We start from the raw sequence: 12,291 nt of genomic DNA on the forward strand, positions 1-12,291 counted from the left end.
TACGAGCACTAGTTCTTGGTTGTTAATAGTTTATTTTAATCACCCACTACACTAAAATTACGTTTAATTGTTTAACGCGGTATAAAGTGATTGTATACTGATTTTCACCGCAATACATACGTTAATACCACAGTGTTCAAGGAATAAACGGAGAGAGATAAGTAGGTAGAACCTCAGTAGCAGCCATGACACTTGATACTAACAACAAATACTGAATTTCTTTTTTCACATTGTGAACTATAGGGCTTTCGGTTGCAAAATTCATTTTCCTTAGACGTCCTCTTATCAAATTAGAAACAAAATCAAAACAGTGCATAGAAAAAGTGCAGGTACAGCAAAGTGGAATCCCCAACTGCAGGTTAATAACTCATGGTCTTGGGTTATATCGATGCTTTAAATCAAATAAAATGGAAAATCTTGATGTTATTTGCAACGAAACATAAAATAAATACAGTGAAACCTTCGTCTTTGTATATTACCTAGGGGTGTCCGTTGTGGTGGGGTATTAAAAATTAACGTGCTATTCTACCACGTTTGCTCCCAGAACATCTATCTCAATTCTTAAATCATGGCCTATTAGGAATTCTATTTCATGCATTACAAAATTTTTATATAACAGGCTACAAAAAATAAATAGAATATTTAAATATCGTTGGAACTAAAAGGAACTACACAATAAGCTTACTTTCTAAAAGCCCTGGTTTCGACCTCTGCTCCCTCTCTAACGGAATTCGGGGTTTTTAAAGCAGTAAGCCAAAGAGTATAAAAAAAAAAGTTTCTAAACAAGCATTAGAATGAAACATTAAAAGGAGTATTTTGTTGTTTCAAAATTTGAATTCAGGCCTTTCAAAGCGAATGTTATGATTACCATGTTGTTCTGGACCTGAATTTACATGGATTACATTGATGTATTATTAATATGCATATTTTTAATAAGTTCGATGGCTAAAAAATGTGAATTTGGATAAATAATGATAATTATTCTTTGTGAACTAATGGATACAATTTCATAACAACTTAGCTGACAACGAATTGATATTTTACCAATAATTTTTTTATTTTATATAGTTTAACGTCCTTACGGTTTCCAACATAGACATAAAGTTTAAAACCTATGATTATACTTACTTCTTATACTTATCAGAACAGATTTATATTAAGGCAGGGAAAATCCAACAAACAACGTTTCACCCTTTAGGATAGAAGACAAAGCGAGTCTCTAGGGGATCCCAGCTCATTTCTTTAATTTTAATCATCGACATTGAAGCCAGTAGAGTAATTATATAACACGTAAGCCACAGTGCTACAAGACTCGTTTAATCGAAGTTTGCCGTAAGTCTTGTGGTCCTACAGTTTTAACCATCGAGAAAGACGGAAGATGATTGGAATCAGACAGAGTTTGTACCAGATGATTTAGGTTGCAAGGAAGAATCAAATAACATAGGAAATTTTACGCAATAAAATGGTTTGTTGAAAGCATGTGAAGTGAACTACAAAAAATAAATTTAAATAAAAATATTCAATTACATTGGAAACTTTCCATGAAGCAGTAATTACCAAGAAACATTCTTTTCACTTTTGTTTAAATTGCAATTTCCATGTTCCAAGGGGTACAATAAGCAAAATATATTTGACCAATTTTTGCATTTTGAAAAGATTTTTCGTTTTGGCTAAACTTCTCGCGCTTTTCTTTCACTCGATAGTCAATTTATAATGATTTTAACCTATCTACTGCTATAAATTACAAAATACCTTTTTTTAAAATAGTTAAAATTTGAGACACCGTTCGGTAGTTTTTATTCAAAATACCGCCATTTCGAGACAATATTTTGGTAGATATTATAATATGTTTTGCAGAAAAATAAACAAGCTTTTTATTCCTGCAATAACTGGTGCTATACTTCTGGTAGCTCCTAAAATATTTTCCAAAATAAATTCATTTTTTTTTTATTTGGAAATATATTATGCAATATATTGCCATTGACTTTTAGTAGTCCATGCCATTTACTATTTTCCAATTTCTACTGAAAAAATGAAAAGATGAAGGATTAAATTCAACCCTGGTTTTCCTTATTGGGAAAACTTCATTGTATAACGCCCTAGAGTCTGTTGAGTATTATGTAAGCACTAAATAAATTGAATACTTTTCATTTAGTTATGTGAATAAGGATGAATGAAATCCTCCAATAAGCCAAAGGTCATGCAATATTTTTCTTCTTTCCGTAAACAGTTAGTACTTCCTAACTATATCTTCTAAAAACTCATAATATTTCGTCTATCAAGTTCTATATAGATTTAACTCTCTATATACTGATTCATTTGATACATTGAAAGTCTGAATAACGATTTTTATTTTTAAGTAATCACCAGAGACTAGTAATTAAACGTAAATTTTGTTTTTAAGGTTATATCGATACTACATTGGAAGTCCCCAAAATTATTTCCGTGCTTATTCTTTGAACTATATTTATACTTTCAATCAGTATACTTAATGAAATAATCATACTTAAATTTAATCGATAATCATACTGAATAATAATAATTATACTGATAATAATCAATACAATTAATAATTATACTCATGGTGTTCTAATACCTCAGAAAAAACTATTAGTCTCAAAACTTTGATGAATAATTTTGACTTAACGATTCTGTATTTTTTATAATTATTTATTTACTGTCATGGATCAACTGTAAATGGATATTAAATGTTCTCAAAAATTATTCAATTTTCTTAATTTTATAATCTAAGTACTTATCTAAAACAGGAATGAAAATCAAATACTTATAGATAAAACAAAATCATAAATCAACAAAACCAAATGTTGTATTTTTTATTTTTTTTATTTTGGTATACTATAAGTATAAATAGACTTCTCAAATGTGGAATGTTTGATGACGGATTCTTGGAGAAAATAAAATTTTAAAACTATATCAAAACTTAGGGATGGAGATTATCATATCACTATAAATATGATTATGGAGACATGTTCAGTTTAGTTTAGTTGCATTGTGCCCCTGATTCAGACGATATAATTGTAAATCATGAAACTGCCAGCCGTACTGGCCAACTACTAACCCCTGGATCTAAGGTCTCCAAGATATTCCAGTAAGGACGCTTATCTCCAGCTTCTCTAGGAGCTGATGAGGTTACCTTGAGCCTGGAACTCAGGGCCGAGATATGGTAATCTGTTCCTTACCTGTAGTGGTTATATACATCCGCCTCCCCTCCCCCCCCCCACCGCCTCCCTCGAGGGGAGTCTATGCAAGATTGTCCTCTCTTACAGGAATATATTATTTCCGCTTCAACTTCATACATGGGTCGAATTTTCTTCTCTGATCCTTATGAATTCCTGAGTTTATATTTCCCCGGAGAAGAAAAATAACTAAATGGAAAAAGACCTAGTATTTTTCTTCTCAATTTACTATTTTAAAGGATTATGTGATTTTAAAGCCATGTTTCAAAGAATTTAGTTTTTTACCTGAGATATGGAAAGAATAAACCTATACAATGGGAAAATATTATAATTATTACCTGAAGGTTATGGATTTTTAAGTTTCAAAAACAAGACTCATTAAAAATGCTTAAGTTGGGTTTTTGTACCTGTCATGGCCTACCTTATAGGGTCAACCTGATGGAAATCCTGTTCACTTTAGAACAGTTCTTATTACAAGCTACCGCCTGACAAATATTTTTCCTATAATTTATTGTAATATTGACGAAACTTATTTTCCAATCAGATTTTGTGGAACCGTCAGCAATACCCGGATTACCACCTGTTGGGAAATGTTAATTTGAAACCGCAATGAAAACAAAAGATTGTAAGATATTTATGAATGCTGTGTAAGTAAAAATGAAATAAATCTGTTCCGCTACAACCCATGAAAGGTCATGGGTTCAGTATTTTGTAAGAAAGTACCGTTACTACACCAACGGTTGTGCAAGGAGGTGATTTGGTCAGAATCGGATAATTATCTGCAACAACCGGATTCGAACCGGGATTCTTTGAGTAAGCAGTCCATGGCCAATGAGCTACAAATTCCCTCATATTCATACTCATGCTTTGTAAGTAAGTTACTATAAATAGGATAATATAAAATACATTGGAAGATTTTACAACCTATTTCAGAATTCACAATACCTTTCAATCATTAGGCCGATGCTAGATGATAACTTTACTTTAATATTATCTGAATTTGCCTTGGTGGCTGCCTCTAAAAGGTGAATTAAAATACGTTAACGTCAACCCACTAAGAATTAAATAATGCACTTCTCATTGTTTTTTCTCTTTTTCCTCTTCTGTTTTCTCTCACCTGTTATAGCTCTCCTTTCCTTTTACTTAAATATATAAATATTTTTATCTCTACCTTTTTATTGATACTAACTTCCTTCTAGGGTTTCTTTCATGTTTTCTTTTTTGTTTCCTTACCCCTTACTACTACATATAATATTATTGTATTCAAATTGTATATTCTTTTGTCTAGTACAACTACCATATTTTATTTTTGATTCTAGTGCCGATTATAATAATTTTACCTTGTTCAGTTCATCCAAATTCATGTTTATTTAACAATGTTCAGTTTGTTATAAAATTTTTATGATATGTATATAAATGCTACCTTAATATATACCTTACATAAATAAATAATTTTTAAATCGTTTATATTATCATATATGTGTATGATATTAGTATAACTACCTCAATGGAGAATACCTGAAAACTTTAATAATATCTCATTCTCACCACTGTTTAAAAAAAAAATAAATAAAAAAAAAATGAGACCCCTACTTTACAAACTTAAAGCACAAGGACTTAATAATGAATTTATTATATTATTAATTAAACAAAAAAATATCACTTTAATACATTTTATAACAATGTATACGAGTTGAAAAAGTTTTCTTTTTTTATTTTGAAAATATAAAATTTTATTTTTAAATTTATTTATTTTTAAAGTGTAATAAAATAAAAATGTGTACCACCAGAACCTATGAATGGCTCAGGGGTTTAGTATTTTTCAACTACTAGTTTAGTAGTTTATAAGTATGGGCTCTTGAATAACGGTGTGCAAGGAGGTGATTTGTTCATGATCGCGCTTAACCACCATTTTTTTCCTGAATTAAGGGTATCCAATTTTTGAGGCTGCGCGGACCCCAGAAGCCTCCCTGAATCCAGAGGGCTTACTCACAACTACAGTGTAACAGAAAATCATCTGCCACAAGATGATTCGAATCTGTGTCCTTGGAGTTTAAAGTGTATATGTTTATTTTCATTCCAAGATAAATTTACTTTTTCTATAAACTTGTGCCTTAAAGAGGATTGAAAACGTCATTTCACTGATTTTGAAAGTGGCGTTAGTCCATACATAGTCATCGAAAACATATTCTTTCTTAAATAATGTGACTTATTAATTGAAATGATGAATTTGACACCCTTAGAAAACCAAATATATTATATATAAGGAGAGGATTGGGGTAAAAAAATAACACAAATGAGTTGAAAAAAACTTTATTATGTTATTTTATTTACATTTAATTACCTATATATACATTTTATTTTCTACTTCTTTCATTACTTTATTTGTATTACTTTTTATTCTGTACAATTATTTATTTTAATCATTCTAAATATATTTTATCTTTTTTATTCATTGGTTGATATCTTGTTCTTTTTTCTTAGATCTGATGGAGGCTAGAAATTCTGCCCTAAACGTTGGCAGTATGAAATAGGTTTTTTCAACTCATTTGTGTTATGAGGGCACCCTCAACCATCTTCTCATGTATATTATCCACGTTCAACTGTCTTCTTATCATTACAAATACATTATCGTGCTATGTTATCTGTTATCCATAGTCTTAAATTCGACAGTTGTAAACCATTTAGTTCCTCAATTCGAACATATATGTACTTACGTCAGTTAAAAAAAAAAAAAAACGCTCAATTTAATAGCAGGCGAGGTTTTTCTAAATTATTATGATTAATCATAAATATTAACCAAAAGCATTTTTGGCCATACAGTTTTACTGTCATAAAAAAAAAAAAAAAAAGTTTTCTTCCAGTTACAGCAATATTCTACTATAGATATACAACTAAACAATTGCGATGTTACAATACGTGTGCTTATCTATTGATACTGTTTGATTAACCGTTCGTGAATTCCTAACATAAAGGTATTATTGACCGAATCAAAAATACAAAAGCCATCCAACAGATATAGTAGATGAATGGAAGGTATAATTTCAGAGGCCGGTGGTGCCGTACTGAGCCCAATAACTAATCCAGAAAGTAAACGTCCATGTTTGTTGTCCTTATCAAGCTCGCCATAGAGCGAGCCACAGTTTGCTCTGAATCCTCGGGGAGTTGAGATTGATGGCAGAGTGTTTTCTATTCGGCAGTATAGTACGGCCTAGGGTTTTTTTTTTTTTTTTTTAGATGATATATTGATTATAATCTAGTAATAGTCGTTATTCGCGATAACAATTTATAGTACATTGGAACCCACATATATAACCATTAACCTGCCAAATTGTTTTTCATTCTGAACGACATTTTCTTGGATTTACAAAAAAAAAACCCAGTGCTTAATATATATTTAAAAATTTTACCTTTTGTTATCTATTAATTGAAATATACCCTCTGTATTAAATAAATAATTTCGTAAGCCCGAATAGGCCCAATTATAATCATGTAAATGAGTCTTTCGCAATTTATTGTAATCCTTAGCCACTTGTGTAGAAAGTGTAGCAATAGTCAGAATCGAGGAGCAGTTTTTGTCTTGATTGTGCTTGCAGTGCTTCTGTCTGCCAACAGATTAAATTATTTGTATTATTTAATAAGCTCTGCTTATAACTGGGCTCTGTTTCATAATAAAGTACAAACTAACACTATAAGTCTTGTCGATTCAACTTAATACAATTACACTGACTTGTACAATAGTAACTTGTACTTTAGTACTTTTTAACTCCTGTAATATCCCTAATAGACCTCCCTTATATGAGAAAAAATAAGTATTAGTGTATTTTTTTAAATTTATTTTATTTTATACCGGATCGGCCTGGTATGGGCCTTACATGGTTGATATAACCGTTATATTATATATATATTTTTTTTTAACAGTTGATTATGGGGGGGGGGGGTATAGTCTCCAACAAAAGACACCCCTAAATAGTTAGGGGTATATAGATACAGTGTTGTTATTAAAAGGAGAAAAAAATAAAATAAAATAAATAGATAAGAGTAATGCTTCTTAATAAAAGACGAATGTAAAATTAATAAAAATAAATATGATATTGGTACACTTAAATAAATCAAACAATTGCCCTCTAATAGTGAAAAGAAACAAGTTAATTAGAAAAAGGGACGAGAGAAGAAAATAGAAAAAAAATAAATAAAAAAATAATAATGAATAAATAAAATGAGTAATAATAAAAAATAAAATTGAGATAGTGTGACTATGAATTAATTTTATATTTATTAAACTTTATAACAGAATGTCCTGCAGCAGTCTGGGCTTCAGTCTTCGGGTTGAGGTTGGGTTTCCCAGGTTGTAGGTCACAGCTCCTTTAGTTGTCGGCAACTGGGAGTGGAACTTCATGAACCGTTTTTTGATGTGATCCTCTATTGACTCCATATGTAATTCGCGATGCAATTAAGTATTAGTGTAATTAACACGTTATTTCTATACTTGTACTATGAACTAATACTATTAGCTTTTATTATGAAACCGGGCCTAGATCTTTTTTATTCCTAGCGGTCCCAACGCTGATCATTACATTCCTCACATTACCATAAATATTCTTAAAAAAATTTCGTTAAAAAATATTTTGTATTAAAAAATGTCATTTTTAATTTGAACGTTTACAATACAACTTTGATTCTCTAATTTAATTGCTTTAATTTAATTTATAAATTTAATAAAGGAAGTAATATGGGATTCCAAGAAAAATAGAAAATATTAATTTAGCCTTACGGAGACATTTGTCTTCAAGTTTGGAAAGCCCTGTTATGTTTGCTATCGGACAATGTCTATAGAATGTTCCTGTTTGTTTATCGAACTTTTGTTTCAAGTTTCAAATAGAGCGTGCTCTTTTCTTTCAAACTTAACTATTGTCCTAACTTGAATCTAGCAAACAGGATGTGTTGCCCTGATTCATTATTCCTATCCGCAAACAATATGAATTCTTCATTTTTAGATTTGATTTCTTTTTTTATAAGAGCCATTTACTTATTTTCTCAATTAACTTTAAATTTTACTAATTTTATCGAAAAATTTATTGTTATTCCTTTTTTAACTAATAGCACATAATTCAATAATAATGTATGCATCTAAATACTTTATAAAATTAACATTTCTTTCTGATCGCAACGACCCGGTTCGAGCTCTATGTTTGACTGTAACTTTAAATTAGTAATTTCTTCTACTCATCAGTAATAAAAATCTTGCATTGTTTATAGGAATGATAATATTTAAGATGTTATTTTACTTTAAGTTTAAATTTTTATTTATTTTTTGTTATCATTAAATTTATATGTCTGTAAATACGGTGTGAATGAGCTTTATGATCCATATTACAATAAAAAATATTTAAAATTAATTCTGGTAATTGCATCAAACATAATTTTTTTTAGAACCTTGAAATGCAATTAATCCCTGTACATTTCAGCATTGACGATACTCCCTGTTGCTATAAAGTAAGTCAAAGTAAAATCCGACTATTAACATAACGACCATGGAAAAACAATAATTATGTAATTGTTATACATTTGTATATATTCATTGTTTATTACCATAAAGTAAATAAAAGTTAAATTTTTTTTATTATTATGAAAATTCATATCAAAGAGCTTCTTTAGGTGTGAAAAACAATAATCAACTTCATTCCTATAAAAAATATAACAGCTTAACAAAATATAACAAAGCCATGTACCACGTAATGGGATCAGAAAAGTTTATTTCCGTGTCTCTGAAGATATTCTCCTTTATTTAATGATTGAAGCCTTTCATACTTCATATTTATTCATTTTTTTTACTACTATCAATGAGAAAAGGTCGATTATTTTTAAATAACTAAATAATGAACCCCTTTATTAAGGAACCCCCTCGCTCTGAACCAATTGTATTCACAATTAGCACTTTTTATTCCTCTACAGCGAACAAAGGTCATCATTATGTGTGTAAAAACTCGTGTTTCTCTCAAATTATTCAGAAAATACGCGTTATTTTAAAATTAGAATACACAATTAAATTAAAACGAAAAACATTTTTTGTTCTTTTTTTAATGTACTTGAGTAATCAGACATATCGTCCATTCTGGGAATTCTCATGTATGTAGCATCAACAATACCTCTGTTGTTTTGTTTTTACTGAATTTCCTTTACCCATTAAAACGGGAGGTTTTACTTTTCATAAAATGTTATATTTAAAAAAAAAAAATCTATCCGCCAAGCACTTTTCATCGAGGCTACTGAGCCGATTCACAGTTTTATTTTGTCCTTATATTCTGAAAGACCTTTTTATTAACTGATATAATTTAACAATAAAACATTGTGCAATATAGTACAGCGTTATTCAAATATAAATTGGAAAATCCTTTCTTCATTCAACTATAGGTAGTTACTCTAAAAAAAAAAAAATAATAATAGATAAAACTCTAATATTCTTTATTTCATCAAAAACCTTATGTCCTCATGCCAAAAAAATTTAAAAAAAGAACGATCTTTATTGGCTTGGTTTTAATTGAAATATTTATTGAACGTGGAACTCTAAGTTGAAAATAATCGTCCCTTTTAGCTGTTATACCCCATAAGTCTGAAAAAAAAATTTACCCCGTTCAAAAAAAAAAGCAATCCATCGTTGTAGTTACACTTCGAAAAAATTTCAAAAGACCAAATGATACATATCTTACAATAAGGCGATTGGGACGAGATTTCACAAGAATTGTGGGTTTAGTTATTTTTTTAATTGCATGAAAATTGGATGTTTTTCGGAATTAAGATGTATATATGAATAGGAATTTATACAGCTTAGGATATGATTTGTTTTTTTTATTGTGTAGTATTACATAAAGGGACAGCAACGTGTCAGTCTACCTACCCAAAGGTTGTCAGATCGAGTCCCGGTCCCATCCGGGCTTTTTTCAAGTATAAAATAATACAAAACTCACTCACAACTTCCCCCCGGGCATTTGTAAGGCCCGTTAGGCAATGGGCGGCACTCATAAAAAATAGGCGGTGGAGTGACGAACCCACCCTATGAAAACACACAATGTATTTCTGACACAATGTCAAGAAACGCACAATGTATTTCTTAATACATTCTGGTGATAGAGCTTAGAGATTATATTCGCACCATATTTACAGAGATCTACATTCAACTTATGGAGCACCGAACCAAGTTTGTCCCCGCTACTTATAAAGAAAAAAGCAGGGCTCCGGAAGTTCCCCTTTTTAACGAAAATTTCACTTTAACGGATAAAATCATCTTAAGTTTCGCTGTATTAAGAAACATAAACCAAATATTTATATTTCTGATAAAGTAGTAATTTATAATTAATAAAATACAAAATTTATTATTATCCTAATTCAACATTTTAATGATTTCTAAGGTATTTATTTTTCTAATTCAATGAATGGTTTGCAGGCTGCCGCAAAGGGAAGAGATCCAGTGAGCTTGGCCAGTTCGGCGACCATTCTTGTGACTCGCCATGGGCTCTCCTGCAGTCAGCCGTCCAGATGATGAACCAAGAACATGGCGACAACTTAATGTTCATTCTATGGACAGGGTGAGTCTTTAATCATTTATATATTTATACAGGGTCTTTCAAGTTTTAGTTTTCTAACTGAAACTATGAATTAAGGGTCTCAAAAAGAGAAAAAATTTCCTTTGAAGGTATATCCGTTAACGCTTTGTTTCGGAGATATTTACTTCAAATGATTTTCATTGTTATGAATTAGTTAGGCTATAATAAACGAATCAATCTGAGTTATAACTACCCTATTAATGAAAACTAAACATTGAAATTCACATTTAATGTTGTAGGAAGATTATCCGGATAGTGATTAACAATGGTATCAAAATAGTAAAAGAAAACTATTTATTGTTAACCACCGTTACTATGATATTAGAAAAAATCATACTCTTCCTAAGGTTTAGTGGAAGAAGTGGGGAAATTTTCTACCTGACTTTCCATTTCTCAACCTCCTCAGTTATCATCTTTGTTTCCATCTTACTGGTACTTCCTCATTATTTGTTATTTTTATTGATTTACTTAATATTTCCCTTTTATATATTACTATACCACTATGTATGTATGTAATAATCTATGTAAATGGTTGAGGATATGGAAGAAGAGTACAGCCAAACAGTTGAAGACAGGTTCCTTATCCGAGGTTCGTGGATACTTTGGATAGGTTAGGCGCTGCAAAACGTTTTAGCACATTGGACTTAAAGGTGGATATATTAAAACACACCACAGGGATCAGCATAAGTTTTTTGAAATAATATAGTATTGTAAATTGTTTTTTTATTGTTAAAGAATAACATTTTCGGTAATCCGAGCTATCTTAGTTTCAATTGGTTCGCATTAGCAATAGTTATATAGCTATGCTCAATATGCAACAACCATGGATCTTTGTAAATTTTATTTGATTAACATTTTAATTTATATTATCTTATGAAGAATAATATTCTGTTTAATTATCGTTCTCGAAATACAATATGAAGGCGGCCATATTATTAATGCAATTCTTTCCATGAAACATCATTAATTTCCTTTCATATGATTTCATTATCAAAAATATCTGTAAACAAAACTCATCTTCGTTTTATTAATGTAAAACAACATTTGTCAACATTAATCCATGATTTGTCTACGCTAGTAAGAGATAACCTAGCAATAAAAGCTCATTAACCTTTAGGTTAGGAGGACCAAAAGAGCAGGGACTAATGAAGATTGATACGGCGGCTGAGGAGGAGTCATCATTAAACATGTAAGGTTATCGGCTGGCTCTGACTGATGGCACGTCTGTGGGGTCTGCCAATGAGGTCACTAGTATTAATGGATTGGGATTTTCTCATAGCTGAGGACATTTCAGATTGAAATTTTGATGAAAAAATTAAAATTTTTAATTTTCAAAAGGGATACGAAATGATTTGGAATATTACTTCCAGTAAGGCATGCCCGACAAGACGATTGAACCTTCAATGAAACTTGCCTTCTAAATTTTAATGAAACTTTGTAAGGTAAATCCAGATCTTATAATTTTTTTTTTTTTTTTTTTTTTTTAAATT

General features: G+C 30.3%; 1 protein-coding gene across 1 annotated transcript in view; it reads left to right on the forward strand.

Annotated features, from left to right (window-relative positions):
* LOC106686361 (acid sphingomyelinase-like phosphodiesterase 3b) overlaps positions 1-12,291 on the forward strand; it is a 483,558-nt gene that overhangs the window by 277,798 nt on the left and 193,469 nt on the right. The window contains exon 5 of the mRNA XM_014429614.2: positions 10,642-10,783. Within this exon, the coding sequence (XP_014285100.1) occupies positions 10,642-10,783 (142 nt within the window). The remainder of the gene's footprint in view (positions 1-10,641; positions 10,784-12,291) is intronic.

The sequence above is a fragment of the Halyomorpha halys genome, unplaced genomic scaffold, assembly GCF_000696795.3.
Source record: "Halyomorpha halys isolate HHAL.00 unplaced genomic scaffold, Hhal_1.1 Scaffold812.1, whole genome shotgun sequence".
In the NCBI taxonomy this organism is placed as follows: Eukaryota; Metazoa; Arthropoda; class Insecta; order Hemiptera; family Pentatomidae; genus Halyomorpha; species Halyomorpha halys.